Source organism: Aythya ferina, assembly GCF_964211825.1.
Source record: "Aythya ferina genome assembly, chromosome: 1".
NCBI lineage: Eukaryota > Metazoa > Chordata > Aves > Anseriformes > Anatidae > Aythya > Aythya ferina.
The window spans coordinates 110,280,849-110,298,550 of record NC_140296.1 but is presented as its reverse complement, the minus strand read 5'-3'; the positions used below and the strand labels follow the sequence as shown (position 1 = coordinate 110,298,550).

The following is a 17,702-nucleotide window of genomic DNA, read 5'->3' as shown; positions in this document are numbered from 1 at the left end:
AGTTTTGTGGTCCGTTAATTGAGATACACTAAGATGCTGCCTCTGTACCACCACTGAGGGAAACGCTTTGTGATAAGGCTCCCTGCTTTATAAGATATCAGAAAATCTGCACCAGGGAGGAAGATCTTTAGCACTCATGAAACTCTTAGCAGGAGATAAAGCCGAATCATGCCCTGTAATAGCTTTTTTCTGCTGCTCTGTTTTCCAGTATTGGTGGTTTTTGTCAGAGCCCTACCTCCTGTTATGGTACAGATTACAGAATCACAGAATCACAGAATTTTCTAGGTTGGAAGAGACCTCAAGGTCATCGAGTCCAACCTCCAACCTAACGCTAACAGCCCTCCACTAAACCATATCCCTAAGCTCTACATCTAAGCGTCTTTTGAAGACTTCCAGGGATGGTGACTCCACCACTTCCCTGGGCAGCCTGTTCCAATGCCTCACAACCCTTTCTGTAAAGAAGTTCTTCCTAACATCTAACCTAAAACTCCCCTGGCTCAACTTAAGCCCATTCCCCCTCGTCCTGTCACCAGGCACGTGGGAGAACAGGCCAACCCCCACCTCTCTACAGCCTCCTTTAAGGTATCTGTAAAGAGCAATAAGGTCACCCCTGAGCCTCCTCTTCTCCAGGCTGAACAAGCCCAGCTCCCTCAGCCGCTCCTCGTAGGACTTGTTCTCCAGGCCCCTCACCAGCTTCGTCGCCCTTCTCTGCACCCGCTCAAGCACCTCGATGTCCTTCTTGTAGCGAGGGGCCCAAAACTGAACACAGTACTCGAGGTGCGGCCTCACCAGAGCTGAGTACAGGGGGACGATCACCTCCCTAGCCCTGCTGGTCACGCTGTTCCTAATACAAGCCAGGATAATGAGCAGATTAATGAGCATCTGTTTTTTATGTTTCTGAAGAAGTCCGTAAGCTATGTGCTGCGTAGAAGCTGTAAAACGTGACCATCCTGTGTCTCTTTTCAGGCTCCACCCTGCAGTCTGTCATCTGCTCCAATGACGCCCTCTTCTACTTCGTGTTCTTCTACCCCTTCCCCATCTTCGGCATCTTGATCATCACCATCCTCCTGGTGCGGTTCAAGAGCCGGAACTCCAGCAAGAACTCGGAGGGCAAGAACGGGGTCCCCTTGCTGTGGATCAAAGAGCCGCACCTCAACTACTCGCCCACTTGCCTAGAGCCACCAGTCCTCAGCATCCACCCGGGAACCATAGACTAAAGAGACGAGAGGTGCCCAGGAGGACACGCAGAGAGAGAGAAGCAGAGACACACCAGGAACCCTAAGGAACAGAGTGGTTTTCATTGTTCTTGTTTCATTTGTTTCAGTGTCTGTGCTCCGACGCGGCGGCTGAGCTCTGCGGAGCGCCCAGCCGGTGGGGACGGGAAGGTCCGAGGCTTCTTCCAGCACCTGTGGGAACGCACCCAGCCACCGAGACAGCACCAAGCCTGTGCGTTTGCTGTACATAGCGGATATTCCTCTCATTAATTTTGATCCCATCCGTTGTTGTCCGTTGGGCCGTTACTTTTTCGTCGTCGTTTCTTTTCCGTCTCCCAAAGAACTGTAGGCTTCCCCCTCTCTCCACACAGCGAGGAGTTCCCAGGGGGCTTTTGGTCCTGGGATGATCTCTGGAGGTAAATGTGTATGTGTACCAAAACAGACTTGTTTTTTCCTCCTGAGATTCTGTGCCACGGTGAAGAAGGTCTTTTCCCAAGGTGCGCTGAGCTAGCTGCTCCCTCTTCCAAAGCAGGCAAAGCCAGGACCACCTCTGAAGGGTTTAGGTGGGGTATTGGGAGGTCCATCTCAAAAACTGGCTGTAGCCTCAGGATCTTCTTGCCTCCGTCTTACTGTTCTCTCAGGAGGAGGCAATACACCTTTTGGGAGCATTCCCCAGTCTTGGGGAATTGAACATTCATTGAACTGAATGTTCAGTGCGCTTGCAATCAGGACAAAAGCAATTTAGCTGGTCTCCAGGAACTGAGCGGGGAAACAGAAGGAAGGTACCTGAAAGCCTTGACTTTGTTTTAATCAAAGAAGGTCCTCATGCGGTCCAGCATGCCAGAGAGATGCTGCCACCACTGATGAGGCAGCTCCTCTCCGTGCCCCACTTGCCTGGGGACGGGTGGCTGGATCCAGTCTCTGAAGGCTTCAACTTGACCAAAGTAATGACTCTACAAATGGGGAAAGAGAAAGCTCCGTGGGTTGGATTCACGGTCCCTGGATGGTTCAGCCAAGGAGCCCAGTCACAGCCACGCAGCGGGGACGTGCACTTAACCACCTCATGTCACCAGGGTTCCCAGCAGCTCGTGTGGCTTCCCAGCACGAGCTTGGACAGGGCAAGGAGCCTGCATCGCACCTGCACCCTGGGGGCTTCCACGTCCCTTTGGGTTGAGAGAAATCTTCCCGTACGTGTGTGTGTGCGTGTGCTGTTTTCCATCTCTGGGGCTTTAGGAGGAGAAACCGTTTTGCCGTAAGCCCTCTCTCCTGGCAAAGTCACCTGCTCTTGTTGTACGCAACTGCCGTGACAGGAAATGCTGTTCTTTCTGTGAAAGATATGGCTCTCACGAAGCAAACCAGGGCTCTCTCCATGTGGGGCACCTACGCTCAAGTACCCCATACTGCCAAGTACCCCTGCTGTGTCCTGTGGAGGAAACCGCCTCCTCCCCGATACACCCTAAGCGTTTTGTCTGGCGGAAGAAAATGTTTGCCAAAAACGGCCTTTTGTTGTCTTCCTTGATGTCTTCCTGGCAAATCTGGCCATTTGTTTTTTGCAGCATGGCTGAAGCCAACGTGGGCGGATGGGTGCAGCCGCAAGACCCCCCCCCGCCTCGCGTGAGAGAGGTGCCATACCTGCAGCTGCCGACCTCTTTGGGAGGGTTGGACCCCTCTTTGTGAAGAGAAGGGGACCTCAGCAGATGCTCTGTAGTACTAGTAGGTTAAACCCTGATGCCTTGACATTTCAGAAGTGGTGAAGCCTCAGGTGGGAGATCTGCGTGGCACATCCTCTCTCCTGGCTAGAAGAGGAGCTTGCATCTTATCTGCGGGGATGCAGATGGTCCCACTCCAGTGGCAGGAGAGTCCGCTGCCACCTCTACTCCTCCACCAGAATGTCATTCGTTTCTTCTTCTGCTGAGAAGCCCAAATTGCACTCACCCCTCTGCAAAGTCTCCCTCCCTGAGACGTAATTGCTTACTGGCCCCAGCATACGCATAATATCACACTCCTATATATATACATATATATATATATCTCACACACCCACACACTTGTCTTCCCTTTCTGGATAAGGAGTCTGCACAGAGAGGAGTGGGATGAAAAGTGAATGGAACTGAAGAACCAAGACATGAACAACAGCAGCTGCAGCCAGTGGGTATTGTTTCATAAATGTAGTATCTCTTGTACATACTGCTTCAGGGCAGGAACTGCAATTCATTTCAGCTTTAAAGGAAAAAGAGAAAGTCAGCAGGAGCTGTTCTTCCTTGGAGAGCGTGTGCTGCATCTGAACCAGGCTCCTCCTCTCCAGCCTGCCTGCCCCAGCAGCACTGCCCCGGACCAGGGCTCTCGTGGAGGGCTTTTCCACAGCTCCCCTTGGCCCAAACTGGTCCCTGCCCAGCCAACAGTTCTTGCACCGAGCCCAGGCTTTCCCAGGAAGCGGCTCCTGTGATGGTCCCAGAATGTACCTTGCCACTGACATTTCTCCGTTGTTCTGGCAGTCTGTTGCCCAGTCTCTAAGTTATCTTTGTTTTTATAAGGCAGACTCTTCCTGTAATGAGTTTCGACATGAAGCTTTCCAAACCACTCTCTCTGCTGTAACTTTCTGTACTGAACCTGAGATGAAAGAGAGATAGCCTATCCATGCATGATGTGGAAAAATGTTTGGATTTTTTAAAAAACAAAACAAAAACAAAAAAACTTTGTACTATGTTGCACTAAAACATGTTTTATACAACACACCTGAGAGCTGTAGTAAACTGTGTTGAAATTGTGATTCATACTGCTGCTGGTTTTTGTCTGATTTGGGCTTTTGTTGTACCTTTATGCACAGTCCCTACATAAAGGTGTGCTGAACTCCCAAGCCAGTTCCCCCTTTTAGGCAGCCTCTCCTTCCACCCATGCTTCTTGATGCACCAGCTCTCCTCCCTCCCCAGCAGTACATCTCTACTCATCCATGATGAAGCTTGCAGCCACCTTGCACCTTCTGGCTCTTCAGACATACTGTCTCCTCCCATCCTTTCATTCATCCCATTGTAGCATACAGTATTTAACAGAGACATGCCAGGGCTATTTACTGAACACTGGTTTTGAAATTGCTCTTAAAATAGTAAGCACTTTTCACTGAAGTAGTCTGGATTTGAAGAAGCATTTTTTAATAGAATAATACATGGTAAATAGTAAGCAAATATTAATATTCTTGATGGAAGCATAAGACTGTAGTTCACTACCTAAGTTGATGAAAAATGCAACATCTTAATTCTCTCTTTACCCACCTTTACCTTCCACAAGGGTTTAGTCAGTAGGATTGAACTCCCTGGTTAAATGAAAGAGGGAATCTTGATATATTCTTACACATACAGCAAAATCACTGTGAAATTGTGCAAAATGCATTTGCAATGCAGAAGCCAGTAGATGCTTTTTTTTTTTTTTTTCCAGTATTCATAGAATCAGAATATCCCAAGCTGGTAGGGACCCTCAAGGATCGTTGAGTTCAACTCTTCACAGGTCTACCCAAAAATTCAGACCGTATGACTGAGAGCACAGTCCAAACGCTTTTTAAACTCCGACAGGCTTGGTGCTGTGACTGTGTCCCTGGGGAGCCTGTTCCAGTGTGCGACAACCCTCTCAGTGAAGAACCTCTTCCTGGTTGCCAGCCTGAACCTCCCCTGTCACAGCTTGACACCATTCCCTTGGGTCCTATCACTGGTCACTAAAGAGCACAGATCAGTGCCTACCCCTCCACTCCCCCTCGTGAGAAACTTGTAGACCGTGACGAAGTCCCCCCTCAGCCTCCCCTTCTCCAGGCTGAACAGGCCCAGTGCCCTCAGCCACTCCTCATACGTCCTCCCCTCTAGGCCCTTCACCATCTTCATCGCCCTCCTCTGGACAGTCTCCAAGAGTTTAATGTCCTTCTTGTACTGTGGTGCCCAGAACTGCACACAGCACTCGAGGTGAGGCCGCGCAGAGTAGAGGATCCTGGGCCAGGAACTGGCAGGGCTCATTGAGAGGGCTTTAAACTAGGTAGGAAGGGGGATGGGGCTGAGGCTAGGATTGTTGGGGCTGTGCCAGGGGGAACAATGGCAAGGCCGGAGGATAAGGCAATGGCCCAGCTGAAGTGCATCTACACCAATGCACGCAGCATGGGTAACAAACAGGAGGAGCTGGAAGCCATCGTGCGGCAGGCAGGCTACGACTTGGTTGCCATCACGGAGACGTGGTGGGACCAGTCTCATGACTGGAGTGCTGCAATGCCTGGCTATAAGCTCTATAGAAGGGACAGGCAGCATAGAAGGGGTGGTGGTGTGGCTCTCTGTATTAGAGAGTCTTTCGAGGTTGTAGAACTCGAGGTTGGGAATGACAAGGTCGAGTCCCTTTGGGTTAGGATCGGCAGGGACAACAAGGCTGGTGTCCTGGTCGGGGTCTGCTATAGACCGCCGAACCAGGATGAGGAGACGGATGAGGAATTCTACAGGCAGCTGACAGAGGTTGCAAAATCATCAGCTCTTGTACTCGTGGGGGACTTCAACTTCCCTGACATATCCTGGAAGCACAACACAGCCCTGAGAAAGCAGTCTAGGAGGTTTCTGGAGAGCGTGGAAGATAGCTTCCTGACGCAGCTGGTTAGTGAGCCTACCAGGGGAGGTGCCCCGCTAGACCTTCTCTTCACAAACAGAGAAGGACTGGTGGAGGACGTGATCGTCGGGAGCTGTCTCGGGCAGAGTGACCACGCAATGGTGGAGTTCACTATTCTTGGCGAGGCCAGGAAGGGGACCAGTAAAACCGCTGTATTGGACTTTCGGAGGGCTGACTTTGAACTGCTCAGGACACTGGTTGGTGGAGTCCCTTGGGAGGCGGTTCTGAAGGGCAGAGGGGTCCAGGAAGGCTGGGCGATCTTCAAGAGGGAAGTCTTCATGGCGCAGGAACGGTCTGTACCCACGTGCCCAAAGACGAGCTGGCGGGGAAGAAGACCGGCCTGGCTCAACAGAGAATTGTGGCTTGATCTTAGGAGGAAAAAGAGGGTTTATAAGCTTTGGAAAAGTGGGCAGGCCACTAAGGAGGACTTTAAAGAAGTAGCGAGGCTGTGCAGGGACAAAATTAGGAAGGCCAAAGCTCATCTGGAGCTCAATCTGGCTACTGCCGTTAAAGATAACAAAAAATGTTTCTATAAATACATCAACACAAAAAGGAGGACTAAGGAGAATCTCCATCCTTTACTGGATGCGGGGGGAAACTTAGTTACAAGAGATGAGGAAAAGGCGGAGGTGCTCAATGCCTTCTTTGCCTCAGTCTTTAGCGGCAATACCGGATGTTCTCTGGATACCCAGTACCCTGAGCTGGTGGAAGGGGATGGGGAACAGGATGTGGCCCTCATTATCCATGAAGAACTGGTTGGTGACCTGCTACGGCACTTAGATGTGCACAAGTCGATGGGGCCGGATGGGATCCACCCAAGGGTACTGAGGGAACTGGCAGAGGAGCTGGCCAAGCCACTGTCCATCATTTATCAACAGTCCTGGCTATCGGGGGAGGTCCCAATCGACTGGCGGCTAGCAAACGTGACGCCCATCTACAAGAAGGGCCGGAGGGCAGACCCGGGAAACTACAGGCCTGTCAGTTTGACCTCAGTGCCAGGAAAGCTCATGGAGCAGATCCTCCTGAGAGTCATCATGCAGCACTTGAAGGGGAAGCAGGCGATCAGGCCCAGTCAGCATGGCTTTATGAAAGGCAGGTCATGCCTGACAAACCTGATCTCCTTCTATGACAGAGTGACGCGCTGGGTGGATGAGGGAAAGGCTGTGGATGTGGTCTACCTTGACTTCAGCAAGGCTTTTGACACCGTTTCCCACAGCATTCTCCTCAAGAAACTGGCTGCTCTTGGCTTGGACTGGCGCACGCTTCGTTGGGTTAGAAACTGGCTGGATAGCCGGGCCCAAAGAGTCGTGGTGAATGGAGCCAAGTCCAGTTGGAGGCCAGTCACTAGTGGCGTCCCCCAGGGCTCGGTGCTGGGGCCGGTCCTCTTTAATATCTTCATCGATGATCTGGACGAGGGCATCGAGTGCACCCTCAGTAAGTTCGCAGATGACACCAAGTTAGGTGCGTGTGTCGATCTGCTTGAGGGTAGGAAAGCTCTGCAGGAGGATCTGGATAGGCTGCACCGATGGGCTGAGGTCAACTGCATGAAGTTCAACAAGGCCAAGTGCCGGGTCCTGCACCTGGGGCGCAATAACCCCAAGCAGAGCTACAGACTGGGAGAGGAATGGTTGGAAAGCTGCCAGGCAGAGAAGGACCTGGGAGTGATGGTGGATAGTCGGCTGAATATGAGCCAGCAGTGTGCTCAGGTGGCCAAGAAGGCCAACGGCATCCTGGCTTGTATTAGGAACAGCGTGACCAGCAGGGCTAGGGAGGTGATCGTCCCCCTGTACTCAGCTCTGGTGAGGCCGCACCTCGAGTACTGTGTTCAGTTTTGGGCCCCTCGCTACAAGAAGGACATCGAGGTGCTTGAGCGGGTGCAGAGAAGGGCGATGAAGCTGGTGAGGGGCCTGGAGAACAAGTCCTACGAGGAGCGGCTGAGGGAGCTGGGCTTGTTCAGCCTGGAGAAGAGGAGGCTCAGGGGTGACCTTATCGCTCTTTTTAGGTACCTCAAGGGAGGCTGTAGCGAGGTGGGGGTTGGCCTGTTCTCCCACGTGCCTGGTGACAGGACGAGGGGGAATGGGTTTAAGTTGAGCCAGGGGAGTTTTAGGTTAGATGTTAGGAAGAACTTCTTCACTGAAAGGGTTGTGAGGCACTGGAACAGGCTGCCCAGGGAAGTGGTGGAGTCACCATCCCTGGAAGTTTTCAAAAGATGTTTAGATGTAGAGCTTAGGGATATGGTTTAGTGGAGGGCTGTTAGCGTTAGGTTGGAGGTTGGACTCGATGACCTTGAGGTCTCTTCCAACCTAGGAAATTCTGTGATTCTGTGATTCTGTGAGCAGGACAATCACCTCCCTCAACTGACTAGTGATGCTGTGCTTGATGCACCCCAGGATACGGTTGGCCCTCCTGGCTTCCAGGGCGCACTGCTGGCTCATATTCAACTTGCTATCAACCAAAACCCACACATCCCTCTCTGGGTATTTATTTAGAATAAAAAATACCATCCACTAAAATAACCACATGAGAAAACTCTCTTGTCCCTGAGGCAGCTAGCTGTTTGCTCCCTCCCTCTCTCCTAGCGGGTTATCTTGGGCTGTATCTGCTACAATCACTGTGCAAAGGAGAGCTTTTAATGCTACAGATGCTCCCCTCTCAATGCTCCCAAACACCACAGTTGCCTCACTGCCACACCAGCACACGCAAGCAGAAAACATGAGCCTCACACAGGTCTACCTACGTTCAAGTACATTTAGCAAAAGGCAGCAGGTGGCGTAAGCATGCTTCCCAGGGGGGTGGTCCTTCCACCCCTACCTAGGTGAGGTGGTACAAGTCCTTGCCCACCTTCTCCAGGCGTTCCCTGTACTCCAGGGGGGCATAGAGGGAGGCGGCGACCCCCCGAAAGCCGTGCATGGCCCCCCACCAGCAGGCCGCAATGGCGGCGGTGGAGTCACTGTCTCCCGCGTGGAAGAAGGCCCGGTGGGCCAGCTCTGTCCAGGAGTCCCCCGCACCCAGCAGTGCATCATAGGCGATCATGGGGGCGTCATGCCCACTGCTGCCTGCCCAGCCGTCGTAGCTGAGGGAGGTGTAGAAGGAGTCTCTCTCTTCCACGCCGTACTTGGAGGGGAAGGTGGGCAGCGAGACCCCATCCAAGATGCCTCTCTTCGCCAGGTATTTTTTCCATTGCTCCTCGAAGTAGTACCTGCAGAAGAGGGCATGGGACAGACGGGGTGTGAGAGAAGTCCTGCTGCAGGAGCACACACCCAGCCGCCAGAAAACGCGGCGCCGAGAGAGACCGGAGCAGCAGCTCAGCAAAATGGTAGGCGTCCCCTGTTTGCCAAACAAGGGACAGGATTTACAGTAAGAGGCACAAGGACACATTTCAGTGAGTTAGATTTCCCCTTCCTCCAGCCACATGGGAGAAGGCAGCCCACCACCTGCCGCTGTTGTGCTGCAAAGGATTCGAAGGCTCAGACCGAGAACTGAGTCATCCTCACAAACTCAGCGTACCTCTGCCCGTGTCTGTGCACAGAGCCACGCTGAATGCGCATCCAGATTTGGTTACGACTTTCAGACTGAGCTCAGCCCTAGACCTGGTGCTCTTCCCCAGCCCTGGTTCCCATCTTTCATCAGGTCATGGTTGAGATGGCAAGTTAGCTGCCTCATATTGGATCCAAAAAATGTCAAAGCTACATGACACTAAAACAACCTGCCGATTTTTTGTTATGTTAGGTGTATTTTTCTCCTGGGGGACATCAGAGACTTTCTGAACCGACTGGATCCCATGGTAGGCATGCGCTGCTCTCCGAGTGAACCATAATGTGATTACTCAGACTTAGGTATAAACAGCACTCACCCTCCCGTACATGAGGTTTATTTTAATTTTAACAAAGCCTGGCGGCAGCAGTGCAGCTCACCATTGCCCCATGTTCTCCTCCACGAAGAAGCCAGTGTCCCGCACGTAGGCCTTGGCACGCGGCAGCACCTCCAGCAGCTTCTTCCCCCAGGCCGGTGGGGGCACGTTGTTCACCGCAAAAGCCGTGAAGAGGGCCGAGGCCAGGGACCCCAGGTAGCCGGTGGGATGGTGGTGGGTCATCCGGCCGCTCTCAATGCTGACTTGCACCAGCGTGTCCAGCTCGTCAGGGCGGCGGAAGCGCAGGCCGATGCACATGGAGCGCATGGCAGCCCCGCAGCCTCCACCTTTGGGGCTGAAGGGGATCCTCCAGCCATCCGGCTTATCCGGTTTCAGATTCACAGCGTTTTTCTGACACATGGCACCTGAGCAGGGAGGAAGAACCACACGTCATGCAGAGATAGTGTTCTGTAGCATGGAAACCAGGGGAAGACAGGCAGGGCAGGAGGGCATTGCCCTGTGGAAGGGATTCAGGCTTCCCTATAAACGCAGAAATTGTCTGCTCGCGTCTGGCTCTTGCCTTAAATTGCCACTACACCCTGCGTTTTCTCAAGCAGACACGATAATTCCAGTTTGTGAAAATAATTATAAAGCCCAGGGTGGTAAAAACCACCCCACTGCTGATTTTTTATTTATGCAATTTATATTGTCACTATTTACATTTGATGTTGCTTGCTTAATAGCATCTATAAAACATTTATACTATCTAAACAAGGTATATTATGCACAATAGATATCTAGATATCCATAAACAGAAGGAAGATTTGGAGATCCATCAGATCACGTTGATCCAGACCCAAAGCAAGACTAAGTGCCTCTGCTGTTTTCCTGGCAGGTGCTTAACTTCTCTGCCTCACTGCTAGGAAATATTCCCTGCAATAAACCCAGATCTCCCTTGCTGCAGTTTAAGTTTGTCAGAAAGTGAGGAACACTGTACTTTCCTCACTGCAACAGGGTTTTGCATGAGTAGCTTTGCTGTATTTCTCCTAAATAAGCTGAAGAGTAACTGTATTATGTCAATTGAAAGGTTTGCCCAGCCCAGCTGCTCTCTGAACATAGCCACCAGCAGATATCTATGGAAAAACTACAAAAAATGTGGCAGCTGCAATGTTTTCCTGAGAACACCCATATGGCTTTCAGCAGACAGAGGAGTCGTCCTGAGTCTCAAGTTGGGTCCAAAGGATGACGTTCAGTAACACCCAGTGGACCTAGCAGCCCTGAGCTGCCCTTGTTTTCTGGAACCCGCGCATGCTTTCAGCCTCCTCTAACATCCTATGGTAATCTGAGCCACGATTTGGTTATGCAAAGTGTTTCCTTTTATTTTAAACTGCCATTTGACAATTTCCTTAAATTCCCCTCTGATTTTTTTTTAATTGCAAGAAATAACAACTACCGATTCACCATGTTATTCCAGTCTGTATATACTTCGGCTCTTCTCTTCAGCCTTCTGCTCTAAGTGGACACCCCAGTCCAACTTCGCCCTTCTTCAGGTGGGAAGCCACACATTAACTCCTCGCTGCGCACCTCCATCCCTTTCTTAGTTCTGCTATTTATTGTTTGAAGTGACTCTGCTTCTTCCAGTGCTGCTGCTTTGATAATGCTCATGTTAGTATAGCCCCTTCATAGGTTAAAGCCACCTGCACAATTACATTTCAGAGCCCAGCAACCTTCCCTGGCAAAGACCAAGAAAAAATTTTAAGTGCGAAGCCTGAATGCTTGTGTGCAAGGAAGAGGAAATAGGTTTCAAATACTACATTATCTCTGATCCTCTTCTACCTTGCTTGGCAGTAGGATTTGGTGTACGTCAGTCTGTTTTACCAGCACATGGCATTTACAGCACCCTTGTAACAAAAATACCTCCAAATCCAAGTACAGTTTTAAGATTGGCTCCTGGCCACATACCAGCAGTGCTAGCATTGGTTGTCCACTGTCAGTAATAGTGTCACATGGATCCTTTCACAGTTCTGGTCTACGTTTCTGTAGCATCCTTCTCTTCTGACAGTGTTGGTGCATTACATGCATATTAAATCAGCACAGGGTACAGCCCACTGTGCTCTGGTGGACCAGCTCAGTGCGTCTCAAACTGAAAAAGTAGCTCTGTCCTGTTGCTCTCACACTATTTGTGCAACCAGACTGTCATCGGAAATAAATTTTGAGAATGGGAACAGCATATGCAAGGCTTCCCCACAGGAAAAAAAAAAGGGTTGTCGACCAGTGCAGCCCACACTGTCAGGCTACTTTCATTCTCATGAATTCCCCGCAGTGTGACACTGGCACAAAGCAGAGCTGCCATCTCACCAGCCTCAGCCCTGCCTGGCGTGCCTGCACACCGGCCTCTGCTGTGATGCTGGCGTCACACTGGTAGACAAGGCCTGCTGGTTTTGCTGTCCCACACAGCCAGCCAGCCCCTGGATCAGTCCAGATATTCTTTATGCAGCCTTCCTCCGGGTGACTTAGAGTGAAAACTGCAGGGCTGTGTCTTTCTGCAGGAAGCAGCAGCAAGCACAGCGTTTGATAGGGGTGGCACTGGGCTCCACCAGCACTGATGGTCACCAACCTTTAACTGAACTGCCAAGCAGGTTATTTCTGTGGTGTCTCAAAGTGGGCATGCACTCAAGCCTCTAAATATGCTTTCTGTGTAGTTTATTAATTCAGTGCTGGCTGCTATTTATTAAAATCATTAAGAGTGCTATCAGTATAATTTCTAACTGTGTTATGATTAACACAAAATTGAAGCACTTTACAAATCTAAATATACTAAGCATTGCACTTAGACCTACATGGGACCTAAAAAGATCCAGTCAAACAAAACTAAGCTTTAAAAAAGCTGTGCTAATTATCATATTTGTATGTACTTGGTAAAACAGACTTTCTGGCAGAAAGACGAGAGGAAAGGGAAAGAGCAAAGGGATTAGGATAGCTCAAAATCAAAATATGCACCAAAAAAATGAACTCTGTAATCTTCTTGGAACTGCAAGAAGGGCATTTCATCAGGACATGTTTAGACACGTTGGGACCAGGCAACTCAGTGCTTGATAAGCAGAGAGATCGTTCATTAGCTATTACCAAAGAAAAATGAGGAAGATGACAAAGCTTAAACTGTAAAGAAAGACTTGTTATTTTGCAATAGCAAGCAGACATTTGATTGCAGCTTTAAGCCTGTACATATTACTCTAGGAAATTACTTCTCATAACATGCAAATGAAAAAAAAATTGTAAATCATACCAGCATACAACAGGTAGGACTCTGGTGATTTAAGAAGTGATGTATTGCAAGTATTATCCTCATGCTTTTAAACAATTAAAATATTAAAGCATTCGAAATCTGATTAAGGAAGACTAAGTTGAAAACATGCTGTTAGGCCTTTTTTTTAAACTGGATTAAAAACAAACAAACAAACAAACAAACAAAAAACACTCTTGTGGGAGTTTCTGAATCCAGAAATTCTATCTTGGACACTTACCAAATCCTGGTTAGGAACTCCATGCAAACTAAACTAAATGTAATACTGTTTTAAGGAAAAAAGAAATGCAAGCAAAAAGCACTGTGAAAAAAAAAAAAGCCAATCTGGAAAAGTTTCATGTACAGCTGGATGCTATTTCTGGAATAGGCTTTTAGGCTTCTGTGCCATTTATTTTGACTTTTCATGAGCACAGGCATGTGCTGGGAGCAGTAACAGCACAGTACCAGCTGGTTAGGGTCTGTCAGTAAGCATAATAAAGGTGAGTTCAAACAATGACATAGTCACAAAAAATTCTATAGGTAGAGGACTTAGACCAAAAGGAACAGAGCAACAGGCAACAGCTTTGAAGCAGAAGGTTTCCTGGAGATCTTTGCAGGCAAGTGTAACATTATGGAAAAAGAAATATGGCCATTCTTGTGTCACTTAATTCATTGGCTTTGCTATCTGCAAAGAACAATGAATTTGGGCCTGTGGCACATCACAAAGAGCAATAATGGATGTAGGGATTAATTTGCCATTAAGACAGTGAGATAGACTGCTCTTCTCTCTTGGGGCTGCTTATTTGAGGGACCCCACTGTGGCCTTCTGGTGACTAATAAAGATGTGGGAATCCCTTTGTTACTGTGGGTTTTGATTTTCAGGTCTGGCTTTCCTTGTGTGGGTGAACAATGTGACTTTCCCCCACTATTCTAGGGGAATCTCCTCTCTATTGGGTGAAAGTTGCAGCGGCAACTTTCCATTCTCAGCCTTAAAAGCTGCAATTCCCCAGTGAGTATTTAATCTGTTCAGAAGAGCATCATCTCAGGTTCTGTTTTCAGTTATCATCTATTTACTCTGAAATGCCTTAAGAAGTTACTGACATGCAACGTCTACCATTATTATTTACAAATACAACATGGAGACCCTGGAATGCAGACAGCTTCTGAGGATATGGATTAGGTGTTCCCTTTTGTAGTAAGGCAGTGAACATTAGGTAGCTAAGTGTCAGATTTAAGCTCTCAGAGGCTAAGACCTGTTCAACTCCTTTCCTGTGGCTGCAGCAGGAGAACTCCTGAATGCTGTTGCAAGAGCATTTTCAGCAGATTTCCATTTTTTTCCATGCTACTTTCTCTCCATAGCAGAATTTTATGAGGCAAGCATCCGTGGAACCAGTGCTCACAGAAGAATTTCCATCTCTTTGTTCAGCCAAATAACCTGACCTTTTGTCACTCCAATTAGTCACCATAGCAAATTTACTTTGAGATCCCTTACTTCCAAATGGGAGCTGCTTGTGGGCATGCTGCAGCCTGGTTACTCACATATGGACTGCAGCAGGTGTGCTATTATACTTAGCTATTAATTACTAACATTCCAATTTTAGGCTCTTCTCCTTTTCATCTCAGATTGTAGTCACCAAGCTTAGGTATCAGAGACAAAAATAACTTCCAGGTGCTGTCTCTCTGACAGCTGTGGTTGGTCCACCTTGGCAGACCCCATCAGCTAGGGGACTTACAAGTTGCTCCTTTGCCAAAACAGCAATAATTCTGTCAAAATTTTAACCTGCTGGCTGCTGCTATCCTGGCAAGCATCATTACCTCTTCTTAAATATTTTATTAATTAATCTACACTGACAACTGAAATTATCTGTCTTACGGAATGCTGATATTTCAGTCCTGGCGATGAGGATAAGCAGTGGCTGCGGAAAGGTACGCAGAACACTTTCCTGCTCAAGTTTCTTATCTGGCTTACCAATGAGAACAATGCAGGATTTGGTCTTTCCCAGGAAAATGTCTTTTAATGTCAAGACAGAACATTCGTGCTATATTTTGGCCAATCCAGATAGGCATGAGTCCAGCCGAACATTTTTCATTTTTAAAACTTTGTATAGTATTGCAGCATTTGAGTGTTTCCTGACACTTATCCTGCATGCACTAGCCAAAGTAGAGGCCCAGCCTCTGAAGATCCTATTTAAGTTTATTTCAAGCATCTGCAGGAGGCTGGGCCATCTGCAGAGAGAGATGGGGACCTCAGGGAGATGCTGGGTAAGCAGGCCTGGGTGAACCAGGATCTGCAGAAATACATGGCATGCAGCTTGGATATTGCAGCCTGTCAATGTATCCTTCCCAAACGCTGCTATGCATTGCCAGTCCTTGCAACTCGTGCCCCAAACTTGGCAGCACTGTGGTCGTGCCAAGAAATGAGAGAGGCTGGACCTACAAGGTTCAGAGATCTTAAATGTGGCCTGACTGTCCAGTTGCAGAAAGTAGCCATTCAGAGCTAGCCAAAGGTAGACTTTGGGTTTAATGAACTTAATTATTCCAAGCAGGGATTTCCCTGCCTTTAAATATTTTTTATGTGTAATTTATTGCATTTGTTAAAATAAGTTCTCTATTAATGCTCTGTTTAGAGGTGTTAACACAGCATTTCAAGATGCACATTATACATGACTGAATTTGTGTTTTTCCTCCAAGGGTGTAGGAAAAGACAGTAAAAAATAATAATAATTAATAATAATAATAATAATTAAAAAAAAAAAAAAAAAAACAGCATTCACCAGTGGAAAACCCTCTCATTCCTCTCATGAGTTCAAGGCCAGGCCTCAAACACACCTGTAAGAATGTCTTATAAATGTGGGCAAAACAGTATCTTTTCTCATCTAGTTCTGAGATGGCCCAAACACTTCAGCCTGCCTTTTTCTATTCTCAATTCATCCTGAAAGAGTTACTGAGTGTAGAAAACTTTTGGCTGTACAAAAAATACAATTAATGCTACATCTATAAACAGCCAAAAGCAGAGCCTTAAGGTGAGAAGCTGGGCAGAAGCAGGGCCAGCCTTGGCTCCAAGCAGCATGAACGCGAGAGTCAGTAGCCACAAGGAGAGAGGGCCAGAGGACAGCTCTGCCAAGGTGACATAGCGGAGAGGTTACCTGGAGCTCTGCCTTCCATGTCATTCATGCACTCCTTGTAGTTATTTGCAATCAGGGAATAGAGATGCTCTAAACGTGGATTTTTCCCAGCAGCTACCAGCGCTTCGGCTGTGGCCAGGTGCATCACTGTGTCATCGCTGACTTTCCAGCCTTTGATGCTGATGTTGCTGAGCCCGCCCATCTCCGCCAGCTCCTTGTGGATGGTTGGGCCGTGCTGCAGGAACTCCCATTTCCCATTGTAGTAGCCCAGCGTGTCTCCAAGTGCACTCAGCACCATAGATGCCACGTAGTTTTCCATCTCCTTAGGACAAAATTTTTGCCCCAGGACTGCTTCAATGCAGAAAGTACTATGAAGAAAAGGAAAAAAAAAAAAAAAAAAAAAAGAGAGAGAGAGAGGAGGATAGTAAAGAAAAATTTTCTCAGTTCAGTACAAGCCTTTACTGCTAACCTCCGGTAGCCTGGATTTGTGGCCTAGCACTTGCATCTCCCTCAGAGATGATGTTCCTTCAAAGCATACGCATCCCCCTGGCCCTGAGGCAGGGAGAGCAGGGCATGTCCTGCCAGGGCAGCAGCCGGCCAGGATGATACTGTGTGTTCAGGGACCAAAATGCAATGGCAGTACTGCAGAAATGCGTAGGGAAGTAAAGGAAACCCACATTTTCTCCAGATATAACCCACAGGAGTAAGGAGATAGGATCAGGCTTCCTGTGATTTTCGTACCATGAGAATAACTTGAGAGTGAAGCCCGCTTTTACCCACCAGTCCATTCACCCTTAGCAGCATAAGGCAGAGCCTGGTACAAGTGGCAGAGAGGGGCTCTGACCAACAGCTGGCCCATCTCCGGAGGCTGGCTACAGAAACATGTGCTCTTACAGGCAAAACCAGGCACTCCAGCAGATATTTTAAGCAACACTTCCCCCCCCCCCCCCCCCAGCCAAAACACTTCTGGGTCTGCTGCTTTTTGCTTCTATGCCTCGATATGCGCTAAGGATCCTGTAAGTCTCCCTTTGTCACATGACCCAGGAAAAATGCAGAAAGAAAACCAGAGGCACAGCGAAGAAATTAAGCTACTAAAAAAACGCTCTGAGGTTAAGCACGTAATTCGCCTGGCCGGGGGGAGAGGAGGCTGCTTCCCGCTGCACAGCGCTGTTGCAGCCTGTCGGGACTTACACGGCCAGGATGCCGAAGGCAGGGTGCTGGCTCGTCACACCCCCTCGCCCAACCATTGGCGGGACACAGCGCCGAGCCAAGGACACCGGGCCCTGCCACCAGCACCTCTCCCAAGGCTACCCGGCTGAGGCCTCCAGGATGGCGGCAGCGGTGATGGCGCAGTACGTCCTCTTTCCTGCGTCACCACCGCCGCGACAGGCCCGGCCCGGGAAGAGGGGGAGGGAGGCGGAAGGCTTGCCAGCAAAGCCCTGAGATCCCTCTCCAGACACAGAGCAGCTGCAGCAGGGCCACCGAGCAAGCCCCGCAGCCACCCTCTGGCACAAGCCACCACAGCGGCCATGTCCCCGGTCACTGCTTGGGGTGGGGGGAAGACCGAGGCCAGCAGGGTGGCGGCGGAGGGGAGCACCAGC

General features: G+C 49.2%; 2 protein-coding genes across 3 annotated transcripts in view; one reads left to right on the top strand and one right to left on the bottom strand.

Annotated features, from left to right (window-relative positions):
• IGSF3 (immunoglobulin superfamily member 3) overlaps nucleotides 1-3,988 on the top strand; it is an 83,461-nt gene extending 79,473 nt beyond the window's left edge. For both annotated transcript variants that reach the window (XM_084527145.1, XM_084527144.1), the window contains one exon: nucleotides 967-3,988. In XM_084527145.1, the coding sequence (XP_084383271.1) occupies nucleotides 967-1,217 (251 nt within the window). In that variant the 3' untranslated portion in view covers nucleotides 1,218-3,988. The remainder of the gene's footprint in view (nucleotides 1-966) is intronic.
• A 354-nt stretch (nucleotides 3,989-4,342) lies between these two features.
• ADPRH (ADP-ribosylarginine hydrolase) lies at nucleotides 4,343-17,472 on the bottom strand. Its single transcript, XM_084527362.1, has 5 exons — nucleotides 17,293-17,472; nucleotides 16,123-16,469; nucleotides 9,758-10,118; nucleotides 8,181-9,042; nucleotides 4,343-5,186 (listed from the first exon to the last, which is right to left on the bottom strand). Exons 1-4 carry the CDS (start codon nucleotides 17,346-17,348, stop codon nucleotides 8,655-8,657), a joined length of 1,152 nt encoding a protein of 383 aa, XP_084383488.1. The 5' UTR covers nucleotides 17,349-17,472; the 3' UTR covers nucleotides 4,343-5,186; nucleotides 8,181-8,654.
• Between the last annotated feature and the right edge of the window lie 230 nt (nucleotides 17,473-17,702).

Excerpts from the sequence above, each read along its gene's own strand:
- ADPRH (XM_084527362.1), bottom strand. The coding sequence starts at position 17,348 with ATGGTTGGGCGAGGGGGTGTGACGAGCCAGCACCCTGCCTTCGGCATC. Across the intron at positions 16,470-17,292 it reads GCCTTCGGCATCCTGGCCGT|TACTTTCTGCATTGAAGCAG; the intron begins GTAAGTCCCGAC and ends TTTTCTTCATAG. Across the intron at positions 9,043-9,757 it reads GAGGAGAACATGGGGCAATG|GTACTACTTCGAGGAGCAAT; the intron begins GTGAGCTGCACT and ends CCTCTTCTGCAG.